The sequence below is a fragment of the Rutilus rutilus genome (assembly GCF_951802725.1).
Source record: "Rutilus rutilus genome assembly, chromosome: 24".
Taxonomy (NCBI): Eukaryota; Metazoa; Chordata; class Actinopteri; order Cypriniformes; family Leuciscidae; genus Rutilus; species Rutilus rutilus.
This window is the reverse complement of record NC_140228.1, coordinates 15,481,159-15,507,923: the sequence shown is the minus strand read 5'-3', so window position 1 is coordinate 15,507,923 and position 26,765 is coordinate 15,481,159. Positions and strand designations below refer to the sequence as shown.

The window sequence follows — 26,765 nt, the reverse complement described above, 5'->3', positions numbered from 1 at the left end:
TTCTGCACTATAATGCAAATCTATGTGAACAAGTATAACAAAGCATATAAAGATTTGCCATACAGAACATGCACCAAAATCATATTTTCACAGAATTGTCTATTTGCACCACCTAGTGGCTGCTCTGAGGCAATACAGAATTTTGATACTAATTTTTTCTGCCTGTCTGCACCAACTTCTCTCACAATAACACATTTCCTTTTGACTTTTTAAGGGTTTGAGTTTTTCTCAAATATTCTATGGATACTATGGAAACTAGAACCTATGCTCTTGTTTTACAAACAAACTCATAAATATTATGCATTATTAATAAGGTCAAATAAAAAATGTTAAGGGTTCATGTTAATCCAAGGCTGAGGAACAGAGGGCACTTACCAAAGACTTTCCCCAGGAAGAGTGACTTGACCAGGGTGAACTGAGTGTCTGAGGCTTCAGGCAGGGTGTAGGTGACAGGAGGATAATGATCCACCTAAAAGAAAGACAGGTAATATGGTATGAAAATGTGTATTGCTGGTGGTCAAGTTCAATGCCCATGGCATTTTTCCTATACGGGGCTATGGTGCCATCTACTGGCTAAAAATATAATCACTGACCATACAGTAATTCACTCATTTTAATAACAGTTACTTCTTATATAGAGGCAGTTTTCTGATTTGTTACATATTCAAAAATGTAATAAATTTTACATAATATACTATATAAAATAGATATGAAATCATATTAAAACTATTATAATAATTATAAAAATATATACTGCAATACCATTTTTAATGTGTATTTAATAATACATTATTTTCATACATATAACATTATTATAATTTTTATGATATAATCCTAATCAATATAGGTTGATTTAAGTATTATATTTCAAACATTTGCTTCTATGTGTACATGTAGAGTTTAAAAAGTTTATGGTTCGAATCAGCATTAGTTTCACATATATTTATATATAGATTCATAAACAGACACTTTTATTTATACATTTAAACTTAAGAGTGTCAAACAATGTAGCCTGATTCAGCACCATTTAAGTATTATATAGAATACATTATAGTTTCTATTCATATTTTGAATTTTAAATGTTAAATTTTCATTTTAATTATCAGTTTAATATTTGGTAATGCTTATAATATTACTTATATAATATTACTATTTTTTTTATTTCAGTTTTAAATTTTATTTCATTTTTATAATTTTATTTATGTAGTAATTTTAGTGCTTCAACTTTTTGAATTTCCATTTAGTATAAGTTTTATATTTTATTTAAATGAACAAAAATGGTTCTAATAGTTTTAGTTAACGATAATAACCCTGGCTTGATTAGATTTTTTATGATTTTTTCTTAGTCCAAAGATTATACTGCTGGTATGCAGTAAGGCTGCAACTGTTGAATGCAGCCACACACACACACACACACACACACACACACACACACACACACACATTTTGGTGACAGCTTTAATTAGGCCGTTACTGCTGATTCACTGGCACTCCTAATTAGCATGAGGCATCTCAGCTCCGGTATTAAAAAGAATTATATCCGCTAAATTACTTTTTTGTGCTTGAAGATACGGCTGGTCTCTCAGCCTCCTCTGTGTTGTGAAAGTGGCGCTCTCATCACTGCACTGTGCTGTGAATACAAATTAGGCTCACAGAAAGAAACGGAGGCTCCAACACAATAGCATTTGTCTGACATATTTCAGCTCTAATTTGTTCCACTAGTGTGGCGGACTGATAAATGCAAGCATGTTTATTCAGACGCCTCCCAGGTGCACTTGCTGGGTAAATCAACCAGGGGAACCCCACCTTCACCACTACCAGTGGTCTCCAGACCTTATCCAATTGCATTTCTGAATCTCAGAAGACCTTGTGGGCTTGTGTTTCTGCCGCCGCTAATGTGGGAGGGTGTGTTGCTGTTCGCCGACAGGATAATGTGACCAAATTAAATTGCTTTCAACCTGTTTACCTTGAAAACTAATGGGCAGCAGGGATGGAGGGATGACTCGGAGAGAGAAAGAGACTGTCCCCTGTGGTTCTGTGGCCCCATTCTGACGGGGCTAGCGCTAATGAGTCCTGCTGTGAGCCTATAATTAATCTTCATCCAACAAGCCACCTATCTGACAGGGCCCCTCCTGCACAGCAGACACCCAGAGAGGGGACACTCGGCCTGGGAGGCAACAGCCACGTCCCCCTGGGGTGTCCAACAACCTGAGTTATATCTGCAACCCCACTGAGAGAATAACTTAGAGAGTTACAGCGAACAAATACAGGAGATAGAAGAAAAAGGAATAAAGAGATGGAAAAGAAAGTGCGAGTGTATGGTTGGGGGTTAATAGACATGAGTCATTCTATGAAATGAGTTTCAGAAAGGTGCATTTTTTGGTAAATTTATGTATGATTTTGAAACATTTAAAACCTAAATTACTGCTGGCATCCTGTCAATGTCATTCAACGATCAACTGTGTGAAAAAATAAATAAAATAAATAAATGTAAAAGAAAAACCAACAGTTTTTTTCCCTCTGAAAAAGAGTTAAATACTGTATAACGAATCATTAAATAATAATTTAACCCTTAAACGCATACCTCGGGTCTTTAGTGACCCGGGACGTCATTCACTACCCTCCTCCTCATTCAGTTTTTAAAGTTAGACATCAACCTTCTTAGTATTCCTTAAATCAATTCATAATAAACAATCTAAAAAGGAAAAAATAATAAAATTAGAAAAGACGCCTATTTTCCCATACATTTTTTGTAAAAATTGTATACAATGATGAAGTGACGTTTCAGAAAACAAAATAATAGGAAGTATCATCAGCAAAACTGACTCAGCAATTTACTGCAGAGCGAGTACTGAACACAATCACTGTGACACTATGGTAGATGTGGTGATCTGGTGAAGAAGCATTCAGCGATCAAAATATAGATTTTGAAGATGTTTAAAATGATAGTTTTAAGAATATGTTTGAGATTGCGAATATGGGCCAGATGCTGAATGTACTGGGAAATGAGCTCTAACGAGGACAGTGATGGTGGTATAAAACATCTGCTCAAACTGAACCCTTCCAAGCTCCAAAAGGTAACAAAATATGCTTTATTTTATTCTTCTGTAATTGTTACTCTAATATTAGGAGTGTTTTATATAATCGCGACAAGTAGAGATCCATCCGTGTTAGATATAGATCCGGGTCGCTAAAGACCCAAATATGTAATAATGATTGGAGAAACATTCATGCATTTAAGGGTTAAATTAAACTGCAAAAAAGCCCAAAAGTAATTAAAATAGTACAAGAATTGATATAAAATATACACTTTACCCTCACAAAAATGTATAAATATAAAACCATAGAGTAGAACTCTGCAACTTGTTGTGCGCCTCTGAACAATGTCACTTCCTCTTCATTACGTCATTTAAAACAGTTGAACAATTAAAACCATTTTAAAAAGTAAAACAATTTAAAACAGTTTTGTACTCAGTTCTTAGATCAATTTTGAGGTAAATAAAAATTGGTTATGGTGTCCCTCATTGACGCTGTCAGCTGGAGTGCCCTTGAGAGCCACCAGGGGGCACTCCATCACAGACTATTGTTCATCGCCATTCCATCAAAAACTACATCCCCCCTAACCTCTGCCCTGTTTCATCATCACTGATTGTCTACAGCTGTGTATCATTAACTTGTTAGTCCCAGCCTACAGTCAAACCAAAATTTATTCAGACACCTTCAATATTTCACACATTATCACAGTTTATTCGCTATAAATTAGAAAATGGTAATAAAATATGACAAGAAGAGTTATCAAATCAGTTGATATTTCACTGGTTTTGGCCATCCTTTTGTTAGACTGTCTCACAAATGAATTAGGTTGAATAGCTGTCAGCTGTTAAATTTAAGTACACAATTAGATAATACCAATTTAGGTCAACCAATTACCAAGCAATGCTTAATTTTGTTCAGTCTGTGGTGTAAAAAGTTTGCATTAGCAATAAAAAAAAAAAAAAAAAAAACTTCAGCAAAACATGTGTCTGAATAATTTATTTTTCAGAATGTGTCATTTATCAATTTTACTGGTAGTCCACTGTATGAAGAATTTTGGGGAATAATATGTGACAGTTTACTTTATTTTGCTATCCTCACTTACATAAATGAACTATAGTGTCCTGCACCCACTAGTAATCACAAATTATATCTGGTGTCTGAATAATTTTTGGTTTGACTGTATATATATACACCATGTTCACTCGAGGTGTATTACACTAGTATTACACTGCATCTCAGAGCATTATTCCATATATTGTTTTTTTGGATTCTCTGCCTGTCTCTTGGATTATCCTTTTTGCTTGTGTCTCCTGCCTTATTGGTTATTTGGACTGTCTGCCTGTGTTTTGACCCATTGCCTGCTGTTTTGATTCCGATTCTGGACTGTCCTAAGAAATGCTGCATTTGGATCTTAACTCAAGTCTCGGAGCAGTTTATTAAAAGACGCCCATACATTTTAATTTTTTAAAACCTATTTCAAATGAATGAGTTCCAGTCTGTGGATTGTTAGATATAGTGAAAAGGTGGATTAAAAAGTAATGTAGTGAGGGATAGGGGTGCACAGGCCACAACCTAACACATTTTGGTTTTGGCTCAATTAAAAGAAAAAGAAAAAAAAGTGCCACTGAAAGTGGCAGTGCAAAAGTTTACTTACCCCATAACTTACCCCATATGCGGGGTTAATTGTAACAGACAGAGGGGTTAGTTGTAACACTTGTGTGTAACACACATAATTCAGTACTATTTTATCTGTATAGTTTGATATTGTTTGTACATCTGTATAAATAGATATCCATACAGCCATCCCTCATCCAATCATCCTTCTGTTATGGATCAATATCATGGATAGAGATATGAGGGCTGCACAGTTTTGCAATAAATAAATAAATAAATAAAATCATCAAATATTGTAATTGCTATTGAATTATATTTGTGTGTGGCAGCTGCATGCAAAATTATTATTATTAATAATAACAGTAATAATAATAAAAACGAGCTCGAAATCACCTTTTAATGGGTTTATTGCATGAAAAACAGGCTTTTTAATAAATAAGTGATAAATGCATAGTTAACAAATGTGAAAAAAATCATACTTTGACATTTAAATTCCAACATTGTTTGTAAAAGTCCAACAAAGTTAAATGTGGCAAAATAAATACATAAATTAATACTCAAACCTGAAAAGTTGTGTGGCTCCCAGTTTTCATTTCATTATCGTTGTACACTTGGCGGTTTAGTTATAACACTGTGCTACAACTAACCCCGCTCTGTAGAAACTATTTTAAGCCTAGCCAACAGTTGCTGGGAGTGACCAAATGGTGCTATGTTTTAGCCAACAAGACAGTGATTAAGGTAATATAAAGTTAGATTTGGTGAAGTACACACCCAACTCAGAAACTGAAAAAACGTATGATGAATTTTTTTTTTTTGTGGTGTCAAAATACTCTTTGTCCAGTTTCTACACGAAATCTTATCAAAACTGTCCACAAATCCGCAGAAGACCGTCTTCTGGCAGCGAGAGAAAAAGAGCGAAACACAGCCTGCTTGACCCTGACTAACTATGTAAAAGGTCTGTGTTACATTTAACCCCGCGTTAGGTTGTGACCCGCGCTCCCCTACACCACATTACTTTGATAGCAAGTTGACCTGATAGGATTGTGGAAAGCCCCAAAGTATTCATTAATCTAAAATGAATAATACATCCCTAAATGAAAGAGCGCTCTTTTGTTTGCCTTAGGGTTTAAAAAAAAATCTTCAGAAACTTCTAAAAATCAAGTACATCTGTTTGCTTTGCCCACATGGTTATTCTCTTAGTTATGTTTTGACCTTTCACTGTCTGATTCAAAAAGGGTGTGATGTTTCATTCAAAAGAAATATCACAGGTGTGGGTGTCAGGAAAGGTCAGCTGGACCGTTGTTACTGTCTCTCATCTCATATTCCTTTTGAAGCAAGCTCTTTTCTCTAGTGGAAAATGCACAGGTGGGTAAAACCTGCATTACAAAAATCTAAAATATGATTCATCAAAAATAATTTAATATGATCATTTACTATTTTGATAAATAAATATTGATCCACAAAAAGTTCATTTTGGCCTGATTTTGTTTGAAATGACGCCAGTGTCAATGAAAGCATTGGGGCCTTTATCTTTCCCCTGCCAGCTGCTGCTTCTGATTGCTTTTAGAGGGAAAAGTTGGCCATAACTTTTGGTCTAAGATCAGTTTTCTCCTTAAACTATTTCATTGAAATTTCACGAACGTGCTGAAAAAAATTATGTATACTTTTATCTGCAGGCTTTTGCGTGCCGGAGCGGGGCAAAACATGAATATTGCGAATGGGAGCAGGAGTGTTTTTGTTTTGTTTTTGAATGTTCTTTTGCACTTTTATTACTTATTAAACAGCACAATTGTTTTCAACATCGATCATCACAGGAATAAACTACATTTTAAGAAAAAAAAACAATATTGCAACAATATTTAACAATATTACTGTTTTTACTGATTAGATAAATGTACCAACCACAAACTTTCGAACGATAAATATATTTACACTCATTTTAACTAAATCTTGATGTTGAAAAGTAAACAAACATTGTTGTTGTTGAAAAAGCATAGTGGACAATTGGTCACCCAAGTTCATGTTATTTGTCAATTCCAACAAAACAAAAGGACGTATCTGTAATTTGGAGGAACTGGCCTTATACACCCGCTAGGCTAATTAAAAAGAACTCATCAGACTTGGACAAATATAACTTAATTTACACTTCTACGTGATCTACCTTAAGAGTACCTGCTTGATTGCCATGCAGTGTGTGCGCACACACGAGCAGTGCTAAAGGACATTCAACACACAGGAATACACACAAAAAAGTAAAGGAGAGCTGCCCCTTGTGTCATAAACCCACACACATAAACCCCTTACACACATAGGTCATTGTGTGAAGGATGGCTCTGGGTTTCTATTTGCTGCAATGTCAGTGGGGTTCCCAGGGGCCATAAAGACAGGGTTAAAGGTCTATCGTTTTCTCTTTCTCTCTATTTATTTCACCCCATGCCAGATTTCTAGCTCTGGTCTGCAGGATCTCGGGCTTGGCAGAGCTATGTCTCAAGAAATAAGGCAGAATTAAAGAGAGCTACAGCCCATCTTTAAGCCTCATGCCCACGGGCTTATCTGTGCTGTGCCTCATCCGTCCAGACAGCAGTAATTTGATTATTTGATTTAGGAACCAAGAACAAAGCAGGAGCCAAAGACACAGCCTGACCAGAGAGAGAAAAGCATCAAGACAACAAAGCCCACAATTTTGCTGACAAGGTCAGTATATCTGACATGATCTTTGCACCTCTGTCATTCAGTATTATTCTCTTGGCACGTGTCTTACAGCGATGGTGAAGGGGGAGAAGGGTCTCGCCCAGCACAGTTGAGCCTTTGACATGGTTTTGAACGTCCCTGATCCTTCTGTAGTTAATTTTGATCACTTATCCTCAGATTCAACTTGATATCACCACAATTTCTACTGATCTGGGGTGGTAGCGCTCATGCTTCCTGTGATCTTGATCACTCCTTTATCATCTTTATCTTGCTGAACACCCTGCTTATCGACCACATGAGATGCTGCGTGTCCCGCCATTTAGGATATAATGAAATCTACTACACTGTACCCCGAGTCTCAGTTCAGGGATCAATAGAGGCTTTCAATTATCCTGTTTCTGTGCTGCAGTTGGGCCTGTGAGACTAATGCAGTGCATCCTGGGTATCAGACATGGCACACATTCACTCACATACCCGCATATTTAACATTTCAGTTCTGTTCCTAAACAAAGAAAAGCTACCTATACAGGCAACAAATTTAGGCATCATTACACAATCTTAAAAAATACTAAATTTTTATTAAAATCTAAGAATAATGAATATTATTTTAACTTTAAATTATAACTATGTAACTGTATTATTAATAATTTAATTAAATACAAGAAAGTATCAATAGAATATAGTTTAATAGTTTTTATGCATTTAGCAGATGCTTTTAGTCAAGATGCTTTTAGTCTAAACTTTTACTTTATATGTACTGTATAAGCTATATATTTTTTCATTTTATTATAACAAATATAATTGTGTTATAATGAAAAAAAAAATTTATTACACAAACTTAATTGGCACTTTTACCTAATATATGTTTAAGCTATATATTATTTATTTCATTATTACGAATATAATTTTATCATTACAAAAATAGTTTTATTATTATATAAAAAACAATAATTTAATTGGTAACACTTTACAATAAGGTTTCGTTTGTTAACATTAGTTAATGATTTAACTAACATGAACTAACAATGAGCAATTGTTAAAAATCGTTGTTAATGTTAGTTAATAAAAATAAAGCTGTTCATAATTTGTTCATGTTAGTTCACAGTGCAATTAACATTAAAAAAGATTAATAAATGCTGTAGAAGTGCAGGTCATTATTTGTTCTTGTTAACTAAAGTAGGTAACTAATGTTAACCAATGAAACCTTATTGTAAAGTGTTACCATTTAAATTTCATAAATAAAATATATAATAGTGTTCTATAATATAGTTCCTAATTCAAAATTGACTTTTACCTAATAGCTATATATAGTTTTATAAGCTATATATATTTTTGTGATTATTACAGTATTGAGTTATTGGCTTAGCAACATGTTAACATCCACTTTAATTGTGAAATATGAATGTTTTGAAGTTTCATTTAAATTAGGATGCTAAACTAAAAAGTGCCTTGTGGACAGTGAGGAGGCTGACTAGCTAACTGTATTATTGGATCAGTATTTTTATACATTTGACCATTGATACTTGTTTTAATGTTGAGTGTGGTCAGTCTCGTGTGTTTCTCACCTGTACTTCTATGTCTCTCTCCACCCGGGAGATGTTAACGGTGTGGGGCTGCCCGTTTGCCAAGTTCCTCTGGTCAATATCGATGGTGAAGGGTTCTCTGAGACCACCCAAGTTGTAGCGCAGCTGCAGGGTACCTGAGTGAAACAGGGTGAGACAATAAGACCACGTTTATCCAGAGCTCAACCATCAGTTGAGCTCAAACTTCACTTCTACTCCCTGACATAACTCACCTACACTGCACACTGTGCAACGGCCCTACAGGCTGCAGGGAAGAGCAGACCCTCATTTGGGTTACAGCACAGGCCAGCAAGATACATTTGCTCAGAGGCTACAGAGTAAATTTCGATGTGGGCTTAGGGCAGCTTAACTCAAAGAATAAGCATCACCAGTCTTGTGTGTCCACTTTAGGTTTTATGGGATGGTGTTTAACGAAAATGCTGTGCTACAAATTAAACAACGGTACATCTGAGTCACTGAGTTTAATGTGAAATCGTGTTCCTGAAGGGAATAAGGGTCTTTTTTTAAACACCAGATGCGTTTTACTCTAACTCTAAAAAAAATGGATCGCAGTGTTGTGCTTATGCCAAACGCAGGATGTAATTGCCTGTGCTTTGCCATTTGTCATATAATTAGCTTTTACTGTTGGGCCTCCACTTCAAAAAGCAATTCAGCCTGCTGCAATAAATTCTCCTTTATTATTACAATGCAGTTTCAGAACTGCTGTGGAACAATCGTACAGACACATGTGTATTGCATCAGCATCCATACTTAATGATGAACTGCAAAGACTAACCAGGTGCGATGCAATAGGTTCGCAATTTGTCCGTTCATACTGAAAGCAACAGTGTTGTGCAATAACAGCTAACCAGAACATATTTGATTTTGAATATACAGTCATGTGGTACAATAGACTCTTTTCACATTTCCAGAGTTCTCAAAAGCAGAAGTCATAGTTGGGTAACTTCTATAGTGATGAACGGAAAACTACAACAAATAATTTCTGCATTCCCATCTGCCCCCATTAGCCTGGCTAACGTCAGACCTCGTCTCATTGAGACGTGGTCTGGGAACCACATGTTCATTTTCTCGTATTTGAGGCGTGGTTTACGAATGCCCAGAGCCGTTTATTGGGCGCTACGAATGTCTATTAAATGCGCCTGTACGTAGCTCATAGCCAATCGTTTCAATTATACCAGATGACGTATGTAGAGCGACAGAAATTCGACGAGGAAGAAGACGATGGGTCAGAGATTTATGTGTATACGATGGCGTTCAGCGACTAAATTACTTAGAACACTATCTAAGGCTGCATCGAAAGGTAACTTCACGTCTGCTGCCATGTTGGATCCATAGATACGGTATAAACAAACTGCTTCGGTGTGTCGCATAGACGTCGTCATCGTCTTGCTGCTCCCTCCCCGTTCTGTGATTGGTTCCCTTTTTGAGGGGAAAATCTCGTCTATGGTGTCCAGGCTGCCTAGCAGCGTGAATAAAATCACGCTGCGCGCAAGGCAGCATGGGGAAACCCAGGCTATGCCCCCATAGTAAAAGAAAAAAATTCCCGATAGAGTTTCTATAGCCCCTTTTTACACAGAGATTCCGGAAAATACACTGATAATTTGTCCCGGGATCATTTGATTTTGGTTCATTCACACTGCCAGTGATTTTCTGGAATCTGTGCGTGCATTCACACACATCCCGTAAAGATCCAACCTCATCTCACGGCAATTCGTACAAATTTTAAGAGTTGGCTAATTTGTAAGAAGTCATATGACCTCACTCGTACGATTTTTGCTAGATCGTACATATTTTACAAGTTGCCCAATTCGTATGAATTCGTACGAATGACCTACCTCTGACCCCGCCCCTAAACCTACCCATCACGTGGGAATAGACAAATCGTAGGAATTCGTACAAATGAGGTCGTACAAATTCATACAAATTAGCCAGTTTTACCTCACTTGTACGAATTCGTATGAATTGGTCGTAAGATAGCGTTGAAAGATCCCGTAAAGACACGTGACATCAGGATGACGAACACAAACTTTCTTCTTTGTTAATGTGCAATGTGAACGTGAACGCATATAAAACTCCCGGTCAAAGAGTCGCAAGAACTACATAATTGCGACTACACATGTGTCATCACTATGACACACCCCTTATGGCATTGGTCCTGCCTTTTGTCCACACAGAGAGCGTTCCCGGACTGATCCTAGCAATGTTACTACGTCCACATCCCAGAATCAATCCCGGGATGTGTTTGCATTCACACAGAAGGCACTCTAGAAATTTTAAGCCAATTTTATGGGATCAATGCTCAGTGTGAAAGGGGCTTATGACTTTCCACAAGAGCAAAAAATATTTAGAGATTCACTACATTGGCCAGAATAGAGAGCAAATGTCAAAATTTGCTGTCACTCCTTCAGGCCAAGGTAAGAAAACACCAAGTATAGTGTTATAAATGTACATACATAAAAAAATATATATCTATATATATATAAAAACTTTTTTTGGAAACGCATCATCACAGTCTGTGAAAAGGGTCTTTGGATCAATGAGAGTTCAGCCGTTCATCTCATCTTCGCAATGCCTCAAACAACGTCTTACCATTGTGATGGAGCACCACGGCCATGTAATCCTGGGTCTTTGAGCTGACATAGACCAGAAGGCTGGGAGAAGTAGAGGTGCTAAAGCTGAAGGTCAGGTCTTCACGTGTCAAGTTGGTCTCGACGGGCAGGTTGTGGATTACGCTCTTCTCATCCAGGCTGGAGGCGGCAGCCACCACTTCAGGGACCAGATTATACTTGACCAGTGTTCCCGCCTCAAAGAAACCACCAACGTCTGGAAAAGAATGAGGTGTTTCTTCAGCCGATATTGACATTTTGGCAACATTCTTGTTGGCCCTAGAACAACAATTCTTATAAACCACCATATTTGTGGGTTAGATTTAAAGTTTGGATTAAGGCTGAGCGAATATTGTATTGATACTTTTTAATTTATGTACAGTACACCATTTCTTAAAAAAAGTTTGGGGTCGATAAAGTAAAACTGTAATATTGTGAAATGATTACAATTTAAAACAACAATTTGTTTTCTATTTGAATATATTTTAAAATGTATTCCTGTGACGGCAAAAGCTGAATTTTCAGCATTACTCACTAGATTCAGAAATTTTTGTAATATGCTGATTTGGTGCTTAAGAAACATTTCTTATTATGATTAATATTGAAAATGGTTGTGCTGCTTAATATTTTTGTGGAAACCGTGGTGAATAGAGGGTTCATGAAAGTTTTTCATAAAAAAACAGAATTTATTTAAAAAAGAAGTCTTTTGTAATGTTATAAATGTCTTTACTGTCTTTATATATATATATATATATATATATATATATATATATATATATATATAAAGTGAAGTGCACAAATGAGATTGTGACATAAATACATCCAGCATATCAAATATGAATTGTATTGTAAGTTACAAGTTAAAACTATGACTCTTTACAGGAATGCTGTTTGAGGACCAACAAAAGATATTTGACCCGGAACACATCATACTTCCGGCAAAATCATGGCCACCATTCAATAAATGTATACTGGGAATGTGTAAGTGATGTCTGGCGTGGCCATCTGCAGTAAAGGGCAAGGAAACTGACATTACCGACATGTTTTGTATTCATGAGGGGCTTCTTCAACAGCTATAAAACCAAGAGGACACTTTCCTATTACCTTTTTACTTGAGGGGGAGAACAAAGGTCCTTACATGGATCGTTTGACCCGACTGCTAGGACGTGTGTGCAAGTGTGTGTAGATTTGTCCTACACACAAGCAGAATAAACAACGCAGGATTTGTTGCATATGGGGTGGAACAGGGAAAACCATGGGAAATCAACATGGGTAATGAAGTAAATACACACAAGGGTAAAAAGAGAGTGAACGAACATGACAATGTGCACCCGCACCGAATATCTCATGTACACAGAGGGGAGGCGGGTTTATCTGCTATTCATGGAATTCTCTCATTCAGCCGTTTTACCCCCGGGAACAAAGCGCTAAATACAAATGAGCTTTGTACAAATGCTGTTTCGGGAGCAGGAAGGAAATCAGTGCAGTGACTATAGATTGGTTTAATTATTTGCAGCAAGGCCCTTGAGTAATCTTTACATTTCTTCCAAGCTGGACTGTAGGGTTCAGATACAACAGAGACAGAAGCACCATGTTTTAGTACCACTGGGGCAAAAGCCTCGACACAGCAGAAGCATGAAAAGCAGGGTAAGGATAGTACAGATAATAGGAATTACAGTTCTGTGATGTGTTCTGAGGACCAACAACTTTACAGGCCCTGGAGTGGATCCTTTATCTAATGTACTACTACTGGTTTAAAGTCGCAATGAAACAGAAGTAGTGACAGATCTTTTCTTCAGTATTGTTACGTACAACTTTCTTTTATCTGTGGAACATAAAGATATGTGGAAGATATACTGCAGATCTGTTTTCTTTTATCATACAGTAATATTCAAGGGTGTCCAAAACAACACTTTAACTGCGTTGCATATCATTGTATGGAAAAAATAAAATCTTCTTTTGTGTTCTGCAAAATATTTCATACAGGTTTGGAACTACATGAGGATGAGTTAATGATGACACAATTATAATGTTTGGGTGAACTTACCATTTAAGTCCAGAAAAAAAAAACACTAAATACACTGAACAAAATTATAAACGGAACACTTTTGTTTTTGCCCCCATTTTTCATGAGCTGAACTCAAAGATCTAAGACTTTTTCTATGTACACAAAAGGCCTATTTCTCTCAAATATTGTTCACAAATCTGTCTAAATTTGTGTTAGTGAGCATTTCTCCTTTGCCGAGATAATCCATCCACTGATTAGACTGATTATTGCACAGGTGTGCCTTAGGCTGGCCACAATAAAAGGCCACTCTAAAATGTTTAAAATTTTATCACACAGTACAATGCCACAGATGTCGCAAGTTTTGAGGGAGTGTGCAATTGGCATGCTGACTGCAGTAATGTCCACCAGAGCTGTTGCCCGTGAATTGAATGTTCATTTCTCTACCATAAGCCGTCTCCAAAGGCGTTTCAGAGAATTTGGCAGTACATCCAACCAGCCCAGGACCTCTACATCCAACATCTTCACCTCCAAGATCGTCTGAGACCAGCCACCCGGACAGCTACTGCAACAATCACGTTTACATGACCAAAGAATTTCTGCACAAATCGTCAGAAACCGCCTCAGGGAAGCTCATCTGCATGCTCGTCGTCCTCATCGGGGTCTCGACCTGACTGCAGTTCATTGTCGTAACCGACTTGAGTGGGCAAATGCTCACATTCGATGGCGTCTGGCACTTCGGAGAGGTGTTCTCTTCACGAATGAATCCCGGTTTTCACTGTACAGGGCAGATGGCAGACAGCATGTATGGCGTCGTGTGGGTGAGCGGTTTGCTGATGTCAACGTTGTGGATCGAGTGGCCCATGGTGGCGCTGGGGTTATGGTATGGGCAGGCATTTGCTATTGACAACAAACACAGGTGCATTTTATTGATGGCATTTTGAATGCACAGAGATACCGTGACGAGATCCTGAGGCCCATTGTTGTGCCATTCATCCACGACCATCACCTCATGTTGCAGCATGATAATGCACGGTCCCATGTTGCAAGGATCTGTACACAATTCTTGGAAGCTGAAAACATCCCAGTTTTTGCATGGCCAGCATACTCACCAGACATGTCACCCATTGAGCATGTTTGGGATGCTTCGCACAGCCATTGAAGAGGAGTGGACCAACATTCCACAGGCCACAATCAACAACCTGATCAACTCTATGCGAAGGAGATGTGTTGCACTGCGTGAGGCAAATGGTGGTCACACCAAATACTGACTGGTTTTCGGACCCCCCCGGACCCCCCACCCCCCTTTTGTGTACATAGAAAAAGTCTTAGATCTTTGAGTTCAGCTCATGAAAAATGGGGGCAAAAACAAAAGGTGTTGCGTTTATAATTTTGTTCAGTGTAGCATATAGATGTGAAAAGAAATGCATCACATCCATGGTTACAAATCCAAGTGAAGCAGCACAGAGAAGAATTTCCTCTTCCTGGAGTGAAAGCGTAGTATTGAGCCACAGATGTAAGGCAGCCTGTAGGAGCAATTGCACTGATCCAGAGGCAAAGAATCTGAGAGAATTCGATATTGACTGCAATACCCTAGACGGCACAAGTAAATATGTGTAAAATGGAAATGTGAGTTAAAACCTTGCAATTACAAGGTTCATGCATATTTAAACCGAAAGGAGATGTTGAAAGCTAAGGGTAACCATCCGAGTCTCTAGCTCGTAGCGAGTCACCATCTTTAAACGGAGGGCATGCAGTGTTTGATGGAGGTCTTGACACAGAGCATGAACTACAGAAAAGGCTTGTTCATGTCAGCGATGCTATTACTATATTCAAATGAGGGAGGCGGGGCTTAAATGCAAAGAGTGGCTCTCAGTGATTCCCACCAATTTTAGTCCAGACACATTCAGTCTGTAATGTACAAGTTTGAAGTTTACAGAATAAGTTGTTCAGTATCATATCTCTGGTTAAGGTGTGTAAACTTTAAAAGAAAAGTTATAATTTGCATTATGCATACTGACCTTTCGAACAGAAAGGCCCATCATAAGCGGTGGTGGTGCAGTCACAGGAATAGCCGTTGTATTTCTCCATACACTTGCCGCCATTACGGCAATACATCCCAAAACTGGTGCAGTGACCTGAACAACCAGGCTTCACACCAGGAGTGACTTTTGCCCTCTCTTCTAAGTCAAGCGTCACCCCGTTCATCTTCAGAGAGCGGATGCATCCGAGAAATCCTCTCTGACCTCCTGCGGCACCTAGATGGGAAATCGAAACAAAAGACTAGTCAATATTCCGCTTGAAAATGGTCTTAATAAAAGCATATTAAGTGGCTCAACAAAATGACTTAAATCATTTTCATAGCAGGCTCAACAACAAGCTTGAAAACAACAGGTTAAATGAGAGACATTATGTCTCAGCCAATAGTTGAATCCCTTTTGGCACGTTTCATTCATTATGGCATGGAATATTCAATACAACAGACCTTGGAGAAATTAGACACCATTAGATTTCCACTTCCAGGAGAAAATAAACATTCACCAATTGCTCACTGTCGTGCCCGGACATCTTTTCATTATAGGAAACTGCTTAGTTAAACAGAAATCATACAATCATTTGCTAGATTAATACTAGATTAATGGTAAATGTCCTGGTAGGATGCATCAAATATTTATTAATGGTAATTAATAAAAGCAGACCCACAAGTAAAAACCTTCTACAATTTATCAAGCTGCCAATCGAGGAAAGCTTTATCAATTCCTCCAGAGAAATTATATGGATTGGAGTATCTATAGATTACAGGTTGCTTAATCTTAACAGAATAAGAAAAAGTGATGTTTCAAAGTTTTCTAAACTCAATTGAACTCTGACTCACATTAACAGGGGAGTTTTAATTGAGATGGTGACCTGGTTGCCAATTTAATACAAAACAAACTCACTGAATCCTTTGCTAATAAACCAGAGCGGAACTCTTATCATCAAATGTACAGTAAATATGCTGTGCTATTATAAAATGAAAGACACAATGTCTCATGTTTCAAGGACGAACACAAGATAAACACATTTTAATTAATATTTCTATTTATAACTCTTCACATGATTGTTCCAACTGGATTCATGTCACTTAGTAGGTGTTTTGTTCTGAAATATTTTTCACCAGCATTGTTTTGATGTGTTTTAACATTGGAAAGTACATCATGAATATATGAGTAAGGAAAGAAGTTATGTCAAGCTGTTAAAATCCTTCTGAAGTTCACTGCCTCCATCTCTGATGAGCCCTGAATTGGAAATTATTTTCTAATGAAACCGTAATGAATTTGCATATTATATTTATTAGACCATCCTGCCCAGAGGAATATTTTTTTCTGCTTTTACCTTTGCGTTGTACAGGCTGTTTGTAGCCTTATATTGCAGCAAAGGTTCACCTGTACAAAATATCACAGAGAAACAGACAGACAGACAGACAGACAGACAGATATATAGATGGATAGATAGACAGACATTGACAGACAGATAGACAGACAGATATATGGATGGATAGATAAACAGACATAGACAGACAGATAGACATATATACAGACAGACATATAGACAGACAGACAGATAGATAAATAGACAGACAGACAGATAGACAGACAGACAGATAGATAAATAGACAGGGGAGCGTTTCCTAAAAGCATCATTAGCCAACTATGTTCGCAAGTTCCGTCGTTATCAGCATAGTTCAACGAGTCAGTGTTTCCCGAAACCATCGCTCTAACGAACATTCGCAAACAGCATCGCAAAGTTGTGTAGTTGGAACGACAGCTGTCGACCTGTGGTTAGAAGCATAGTTTCTAGTTTGCATGACATGTGGACTTAATAAATCCACATCTTGAGCAAAATAAGCAAGCTGACTTTCAGTACAACCTGTGTCTTTTATTTAGAATACATACAAATGTCATTTACGTCTTTTAGTTTGTCAAGAGATTTAAAGCACCGTTTTTGAAGAGTGCGCATGTGCGAACGTGCTCTACTATGTTAGAACGAGCCTATGACTGAATCTGGAAAAAAAGCAAAATAACTGAGAAAAATGTGAAATAGTCCTCAGATGTCATGTCTGTAATTTATAGCAAAACATCTAGCGTTAATTCGATCTCAAACAGATTCATTAAAATAAGTTATTACTCCACCACGTGCGCGACGTCATAAACCAATGTGGTTGAACGACCACTTTGCGACAGTACAGTTTCGGGAAACAGTCGTGACTAGCTAGTTGATTTCTTCAACAATGCATCGTACTATGGTAGTTAAGCAGCGAGTTACGTCGTTGTTCGGGAAACGCACCCCTGATAGATTATAGAGAGAGACAGACACACACAGAGAGACAGATGGACAGAGACATACGGATAAATAGACAAATGATAGATAAACAAAAGATAGATAGATAGATAGATAGATTACACTAGACTGTTTGTTTGGGTACATTTTACGAAAAAGTTACCTACTGTCCTGACAGGCCCATGATGCTGGCTTCCCTTTGGAGAACCAATACCGCCCAGACATGCAAGCAATGAAAGAAAGGAAAATAATACCAAAATAATAAAAAATGATAATGACATAAAATATATATTATAAAAACAAAAACAAGCAGTTATGTGAAATGTAATGCATAATCAAGGCCAGGCTTCAAAGAGAACACAAAAAGAAAATACATGGCAAGAAACAACTTGATGGTGGGTAGTAAAAAAGTATTAAATATTCATGTAAACAGTGAATACTAACATATGCATATTAAAATACCAGGATCTAATGCAAACATGTTAGTGGCTTTTAAATCAAAGGTCTGCTTGTTATCTGAGATGAAGAGAAAGACAATAAAGAATGAGCAAGCATTTAATCCTCCATTAAATATAATAAGGCCACTATAAATGCAAAACAAATTCAAATAGACACAAGCATCCATGGGTGAAAGGAAGTAGAAGGCAATCTGCTTTATCAATAAATTATGGCATGGGGCTAAATGGTGCTGAAGAAGTGAGCATGACGGAGCAATTCATAAGCAGAGGAGAGGAGGCCAGAGAGAGGCTTGACAGATCTGGACAGACATCTCCACCCCTGCCCACTCTGCAGATATAAACCAGTTAGTTTTCCCACTGAGGGTCAGGGACTAAAGACTGAGAGCTGCTCTCTGCAAACACTCACATCAACATTTTACATTTCTTCTGAAACAATGGACAGGGATTAGACAACCTTTAACATTCATTTGTACTGCAAGGCTCATTACACCTAACCCTAGTGTGTGCTTGATAATGAAATTGAAATGTCAGTTCAACATTCTTACGATCCAAGCGTAGAATAAGAATGAAAATTTCATGTGCTCCATGGACATGCAAATGAGACCTAGAGAGGGTTATGGCTTGGACTGGGCAATATATTGAATATTAATCCATGATTTGGCTGGTTCCAAAGAAATATCACAAGCTCAAAGTCTAGTGTGACCTTCTCTTTAAGCTATACTTGTTTCAAGATCCAATATTCGAATACCATCTAATTTAAACTTTATGGCAAAGAAGCCACTAGAGTTGGTAAGATTTATTTTTTCCATGATTTAGTTCACACTTCCCATTTCAATACAAAATTCAAAGCACTGATTACACTTTATTTAAATGTGTCCCTGTTACAGTGTAATTATATATTTAGGTACTGAGCAATATTAAGTAACTATACTTATATAGGGTTAGGGTGGGATTAAGGCTTGGTTTAGTTAGTTGCACGTAATTATGCTTAATTTATAGTGTAACGTGTAACAAGGACACATTAAAATAAAGTGGTACCAATATTAGAAAATTGTAGGTAAATGTTGATGATGATTATTGTTTTGCTATACTGAAATGAAATAATTAAACATTCTTTCCTTCAGGTAATTTAGAAAAAAAACAAAATTTAGAGTCATTTTTCAGATCACATTTCGGAGTGTGTTTATAAAAAAATAAAATAATTGTAAAATGATATATTTTGTATTTATAAGTAATACATTTTAATAAATTAAAAATTAAAATACAATTATAGTACAAACATTATTATTATTATTAATAATAATAAACCTGTATAGTTCCTGTGTTGGAGAATCTTGCTTTACAAAATCAATTAATACCTTTGATATCAATCAAAACTTAGGCTTTTGATTTTTGGAGACCTGGAATTTTTTCTTGAATTCAAGCTTTAGATACATAAGCAAGACACGCTTTCTAAAAGCTTTCTCAAGAGAGCCATAGGGGTGCATTATCTTCCTCTTTCTTAATGAGCGTCAAAGTCATTTGTTGAAAAGAACAAGTCAAAGCCAAAATAGCACAATGAAAGCCCAAAGCTGTTCTGTTCAAGAGATAATTGCCTCATGAATGACACAGCTTATTCACACTTTTAAAGCCATAAAAAAACTCCTTGCTAATGTTAGCATAGAACACATGAAACCATTATTAGTCACATTCCCTGCTGTGCCTGAGACAATTTTTCAGCCATATTCAGTGAAACCCATTTTCAACTTCCATTTCTTTACAGTCGACTTTTTCACACTTCATAGGCGAATAGGTTCCCCAGGGTTCCATGTCATTAAGTGCAGGTTTTAACAGCTACACCTGCATTTAGACTGCAGACTATAAATACATTTTCACTTTCAGACACACAAGAACATAGAGCGCTGTGCTCAAAAATTCAGAGAAACAGCTGATTTCTCAGCAAAAACAGCGAGAGAGAGAGAGAGAGGGGAAAAAAGAGTGAGAAAGTGAAGAGAAAGAGAAGAGAGAATAATTCAAACTCAAAAGAACAGCTAAGAATGGAGAGATTCGGGAGGAATTGAGCCATTTTTGAGTACACTCTAAAAAATATAGTTCCCTTTCGAGGGAACTCGCGCTGCGTCGAGAATCGACACATTGGGGAACGCCTTCGGCGTGACGCATCTGAAGTCTGTATAGAACTAGTCCAATCTCCATTGGTGTTGCGTCACTCGTGACGTCGCATGTGACGGTGATGCGGAAGCTATAAAAGGACGCCGGCACATAACCGCGTCAGCTTTCTGGTCTTCAGCAAGCGTTCTGTGTCTGCTGTATGTCTTATTTGGTGTTGTTTGTCCCTTATTATTAGTATGGCGAGCAAAAGCAAACAGTTCAGGCAGTGTGCATCCCCTTGCCCGCGCTATTTGAGCGAGGGTGATTCACACTCGCTCTGTGTAGTTTGTTTGGGAGTGGAGCATGCACGGGCAGTGCTCGAGGGCGCTGTCTGTGCAAACTGCGATCAAATGCCACTGAGAACGCTCCGCTCCCGCCTGAGCCTGTTTGATGAATCAGGCCAGGTTCGCGCTCCCCGTGGATCGGGCAGACGCGGCGCCTGCATTCATGGGGATCGCAAATGGAGTTGGCGGATGATGCTGAGACGGCCTCGGCCCTTTCTCAGCATTCAGAGGCCAGCTCCATGGATCCTGCTCAGGGTTCGGAAGCCCGCTCTGCGGCTTCTTCCGCCCATGAGGAGGATCCTATACTCGAACTATCTGGCTCAGAGGAGCTGGATGTTTTGAGTATCGACGCAGGAGAATGCGAGGACTCGCCACCCCATTCTCCTGCCTTTGAGGAACTGCTGGAGGTTGTGACCAGGGCTGTGGCTAAATTAAACATCGATTGGCCACAGGAAAAGCAGGAAGAGAAAAGAAAAAGCAAACTTGATGAACGTTTCCTGCAAGCCCGGTCACAACCTTCACGCCGGAGCCTTCCGTTTTTCACTGATCTCCACACCGAGGTGTCGAGATCGTGGAACAAGCCCTTCTCTTCTCGAATTGCGGGCCTCAATGTCCATCTATATTCCTCCATCCTGGGCTCGAAAGAGAAGGGCTATGGGACGATGCCACGGGTAGAAGAATTATTTGCTGCCCATCTCTCGCCCGATTCCGCATCGTCCCTAAGAGCTCCGGCGCTTCCCTCCAAGCCCTGCCGTACAACATCGGCCTTGGTTGGGAAGGCATATATGGCGGCAGGTCAGGCTGGTGCATGCCTGCACACGATGGGGCTCCTGCAGGCATACCAGGCCGACCTCCTCAAAGAGGTGGACGACAGTGGGGAGGTCGCCCTCGACGACATTAAAGAAATGCGTCGAGCGGTCGACTTGTCTCTCCGGGCTACCAAGGAGACGGCCCGCACCATCGACCGCTCCATGGCAGCTTTGGTAGCTACGGAGAGACATCTGTGGATCTCGCCCTCCGGCCTCTTCGGCGACGCCGTCAACACCGTTGTCGAGAGGTTTCAGGAGGCGAAACGACAGTCAGCCGCCCTTAAACATCTTATCCCCCGCCGTCGTCCTAGGTCTCGTGGGTCTGCTGCATCGGTTTCCAGCGAACGCGTATCGCAGAGTCCGCCCGAAAATACTGCGGCCCTGCTGATTTCGCGCCCTCTCACAAGGCCTGCAGAATTTTTTTTTCGGTTAGCTCCTGCCAGTCAACTGCTTCAGGTCACCGAAACCCAAAATATGACAACCGAGGTCAGTCCAGACAGACTGATCCCCCTAGTAGATTATTTTGACACCTGGAAGGGTCTTCAAAATATATCTCAGTGGGTCCTGCGTACAGTGGAAAAGGGATACAGAATTCAGTTTGAGTATCGTCTACCAAAATTCAACGGGGTCATTCACACACTTGTCAGCCCCGAGCAGGGTCAGGTCATGGAGCAAGAAGTTCAGTCCCTCCTAGCAAAGGAAGCCATAGAGTTGGTTCCTCCTCAAGAGAGGGAAGCCGGGTTCTACAGCCGGTACTTCATAGTTCCCAAAAAGGATGGGGGGTTACGACCTATTATAGATCTCAGGGTACTGAACCGGTCTCTGAGGAGATTCAAGTTCAAGATGCTAACTATCCCCTTAATCGTGAGTCAAATCAGGTCCGAGGACTGGTTTGTCACGATAGATCTAAAAGATGCGTACTTCCATATATCCATTCTGCCCCAGCACAGGAAGTTTCTAAGGTTTGCTTTTGGGGGAAAAGCGTATCAGTACAGAGTTCTTCCATTCGGCCTAGCACTGTCACCTCGCACCTTCACGAAATGCATGGAAGCAGCTCTTGCTCCTTTGAGACTTCAAGGCATCCGTATCCTCAATTATATCTATGATTGGCTCATTCTAGCACAATCAGAGGAGATGGCGGTTCAACTTCGAGATGTTGTTCTAAACCATCTAAGGTGCTTGGGATTGAGACTGAATGTCAAGAAAAGTTCACTAATTCCTCTACAGAGAACTATTTTCCTGGGAGTAGAATGGGACTCAGTCACGATGCGGGCACAATTGTCTCCTGCTCGTGTAAATACCATCTTGACCACGGTAAAGAGTATTAAGCTAGGCCAGGCCATCACTGTCAAACATTTCCAAAGAGTTCTGGTTCTTCTAGCAGCGTCCAACATGATACCTTTTGGCCTGCTGTATATGAGAGCCCTGCAGTGGTGGCTCAGGACCAGATGGTTTTCCCCGAGGGGGAACCCATTTCGCACGATCAAAGTAACGCGCAGATGCCTTCGTTCTTTGACGATGTGGAAGAAACCATGGTTCCTGTCCCAGGGCCCTGTGCTGGGAGCACCATGTCAGAGAATAATAGTGACCACGGATGTGTCCCTCACAGGCTGGGGAGCGGTCATGGAAGGCTGCTACACCAGGGGTTCGTGGAGGGACCACCATCTCTCTTGGCACATCAATTGCCTGGAGATGCTGGCTGTAATTCTGGCACTCAGATATTTCCTTCCGGACCTCAGAGGCCATCATGTTCTAGTACGAACAGACAATACGTCGGTGGTCTCATATATAAATCGACAGGGGGGCCCTGAGATCGCGCCCTCTATGCAGATTGGCACATCAGGTTCTTCTGTGGTCCCAGGGCAAACTTCTTTCAGTCAGAGCCATGTTTATCCCTGGGGACAAGAATGTGGGAGCAGACATCCTGTCGAGGCAGGGGCTGAGGCCCAGGGAATGGAGACTCCACCCCGAGACGGTGGAGTTAATATGGAGGAAGTTCGGCCAAGCGGAAGTGGATCTGTTTGCCTCTCACGAGAACACCCACTGTCCGCTCTGGTTCTCCCTCACTCATCCAGCTCCCTTGGGACTGGATGCCATGGTGCAGACGTGGCCGAGGAAACGTCTGTACGCATTTCCCCCGATCGCTCTGCTCCCAGGGGTTCTAGAGAGGTACGGAATCAGTTTGCTCCTAGTAGCCCTGTACTGGCCGGCCCGAGTATGGTTTTCGGACATCATGTCTCATCTAGCAGGCCCTCCGTGGCAAATCCCGATCAGGAGGGACCTTCTTTCTCAGGCCGAGGGCACAGTCTTCCACCCTCGGCCGGAGCTATGGAAACTATGGGTCTGGCCCCTGAGGGGGACCAACTCTTAAATGCTGGTCTCTCAACTGAGGTTGCTGAGATCATCCTAAACTCTAGAGTCCCCTCCACGAGGAAACTGTATGCATTAAAATGGAATGTATTTGATTTATGGTGCAGAGAACATCAGTTGGACCCAGTTAACTGCCCAGTGGCTTCAGTGCTGGAGTTTCATTTCTCTGACGGGCTCTCCCCGTCCACGCTTAAGGTCTATGTGGCGGCCATAGCTGCCTTCCACATGCCGTTAGGGGTTGACACCTTGGGGAGACACCCACTTATTGTACGTTTCCTTTGTGGAGCTAGAAGGATGAGGCCTGTCGTCCAGTCCAGGGTCCCCACGTGGGACCTGGCTGTGGTTCTTGAAGGGTTATCCCTGGCACCCTTCGAACCATTGGACGAGGTGTCTGAGAATTTTTTATCTTTTAAGATAGCCTTCCTGCTCGCTATTACTTCACTAAAAAGAGTGGGCGACCTGCAGGCACTATCTGTTGCTCCCTCTTGCCTCGAGTTCGCTCCCGGCAGAGTGAGAGCTATTCTCCACCCCAGACCTGGCTACGTACCTAAGGTGCCCACAAATGTGGCACGGCCTGTGATTCTTCAGGCATTCCATCCTCCACCGCATGTGTCGGATAAGCAGGAAAAGCTACACCTATTATGCCCGGTCCGAGCCCTGGAGGTCTATGTCCAAAGAACCTCGGGCTGGAGAAAGTCGGATCAGTTACTTGTGTGTTTTGGGTCACCTAAGAAGGGTTCCCCTGTCTCTAAACAAACTATCAGCAGGTGGATAGTAGAGGCTATTTCTTCAGCTTACGAGGCGCACGGGTTGCCTTCGCCTCTGTTAATAAGAGCCCACTCAACCAGAGGAGTGGCATCCTCTAAAGCCCTGCTAGCAGGGGCTTCCCTTCAAAAGGTCTGTGATGCTGCCAGCTGGGCCTCCCCACACACCTTCATAAAACACTACAGTCTGGATCTGCCCTCTACACCGGGTTCCCAAGTGCTCTCGTCTTGAGTGTGCCAGATTGCTTCACACCAGGGCGTTTGTCTCTCAGTGTGGCGCAGTGGGCATTTCGTTCCCCAATGTGTCGATTCTCGACGCAGAGCGAGTTCCCTCGAAAGGGAACGTCTCAGGTTACGACTGTAACCCTTGTTCCCTGAGAAGGGAACGAGACGCTGCGTCCCTCGGCCACACTTCGCACGCTCCTGAGAACGACTTGCTTCGACCAATCAGAAGCTGACTAAAGAACATTTTTCCATTATAAAGAAGTTGCCTTTTGTGGAATGGAAAGGTTATATGAATGTTAAAAGTTCTTGGAACCATTGATGTCAATAAAGAAATTTTATTTTAAGTAAGGCGACCAGACGTCCTGTTTTTCCCAGGACAGTTCCTGTTTTGTCCCGTATTTCTTCTTTCTTAAATTGTCTTTGCTAGGTGATCATATAAAAGTAAGTATAGCAGCCTTCTGTCACGTGAGAATAGCCTAATCAAAGGTAGCCAATTTCGTCATACTATATTTTGGAGAACAAAATGACCATCCAATCACAATTCGTTAACTTGCTGTTAGTGAAGGCGGGAAATTAGAGATCGTGGAGGAGATCAAGTCAGACGCAAAGATGTCAAAGAAGCTTGTGTCCATTTATCAAGGATCTTCAAAAAGAGTTTATCAAGTTATTATGCAGACTTAAGTGAACGTAAAAGCCCGGTGTAAATCGGATATATGTGTTGGGGTGTAACGATACATTGATATAGATCGATGCATCGATATAACGTCTAACGATACGATGCATCGATTCCACACGTAAAATATCGATATAGGCTACACCTTTATTTTGAAACTCTACACAATCTAACGTAACATTCTTCCGCCAAAGCGCACATTTTTGTTTACTCACCAACCATACTGTCTGCCGGTGTGTCTTTATAACGTTAATCTCCTCATCTGAAATAGATGCCTGACAAGACTGACTGAACCCTAAACAAGTTTTTTCACAAAAGCCGGTATTGTCCGCTGCCAAGGCATCGCGAGTTTGTGTTTTACAGCAGAAACAGACAAGCAGTCGCACCCTTGTTGGTGGTTTTAGTCCGTTTTAGCGACTCAGTGCGCAGTATTTAGGTCAGATGTCACTTCGAAAAGACGCGCTGGCTAAGAGGAGTTTCGTCAAAGCGGACTAAAAGTGATCGAAGATGGATAATTTCAATGAACTTGATGAACCCGTGATATCTTCTTCGGGGCGTAAAAGGAAAATAAAAGCTAAAACATTTTCACGGAACCTTACTAAAGCAGCTCGTTTAGTGGTGAGGGAAAAGCTCACTGTACTGCGTGTACGTTAATCACAATAACAAAGTTTGTCAGGCGTCTATGTCAGCTGAGGAGATTAACGTTACAAAGATTAACCGAGTGTTGTATTATTTATCATAGCAATTACTTGGTTTTGTTTGACTCAGAAAGATGACATGTGAATGTATCTGCTCTGCTAAAAAAACTTTTAACATATTAAAGCATACTTTCAATTAACTTTAATTTAGTAATTTACCTGTATGTTTTAAGTTATTATTATTATTATTATTATTAATAATCAAAACAACCCAGCTGCAGTTTGATTGATATTACTTGGAATGCACAATAATAATAAAAAAACATGATTTATGAAAATGAACAAGAACGGAGTACTTGCAAATGACCTCTTCTGTTGTAAATGTCCCAATTGGGAGAGGGTGTGCAATTTTCAAAGAGTTTAATTAAACGTTCATGTTATATATTTTGGTTGCATTTGTGAGTTAATAAAAACGTAACTGGTTGTGTGACCATAATATCTAAATATCGATTAATCGATCGATATAGCCCTGAATCGAATC

General features: G+C 39.9%; 1 protein-coding gene across 1 annotated transcript in view; it reads right to left on the bottom strand.

Annotated features, from left to right (window-relative positions):
* cntnap2a (contactin associated protein 2a) overlaps positions 1 to 26,765 on the bottom strand; it is a 406,059-nt gene that overhangs the window by 22,405 nt on the left and 356,889 nt on the right. The window contains exons 18-21 of the mRNA XM_084399640.1: positions 15,557 to 15,793; positions 11,514 to 11,747; positions 8,907 to 9,040; positions 376 to 469 (exon numbers count right to left, since the gene is read on the bottom strand). Coding sequence (XP_084255766.1) covers positions 376 to 469; positions 8,907 to 9,040; positions 11,514 to 11,747; positions 15,557 to 15,793 — 699 coding nt within the window. The remainder of the gene's footprint in view (positions 1 to 375; positions 470 to 8,906; positions 9,041 to 11,513; positions 11,748 to 15,556; positions 15,794 to 26,765) is intronic.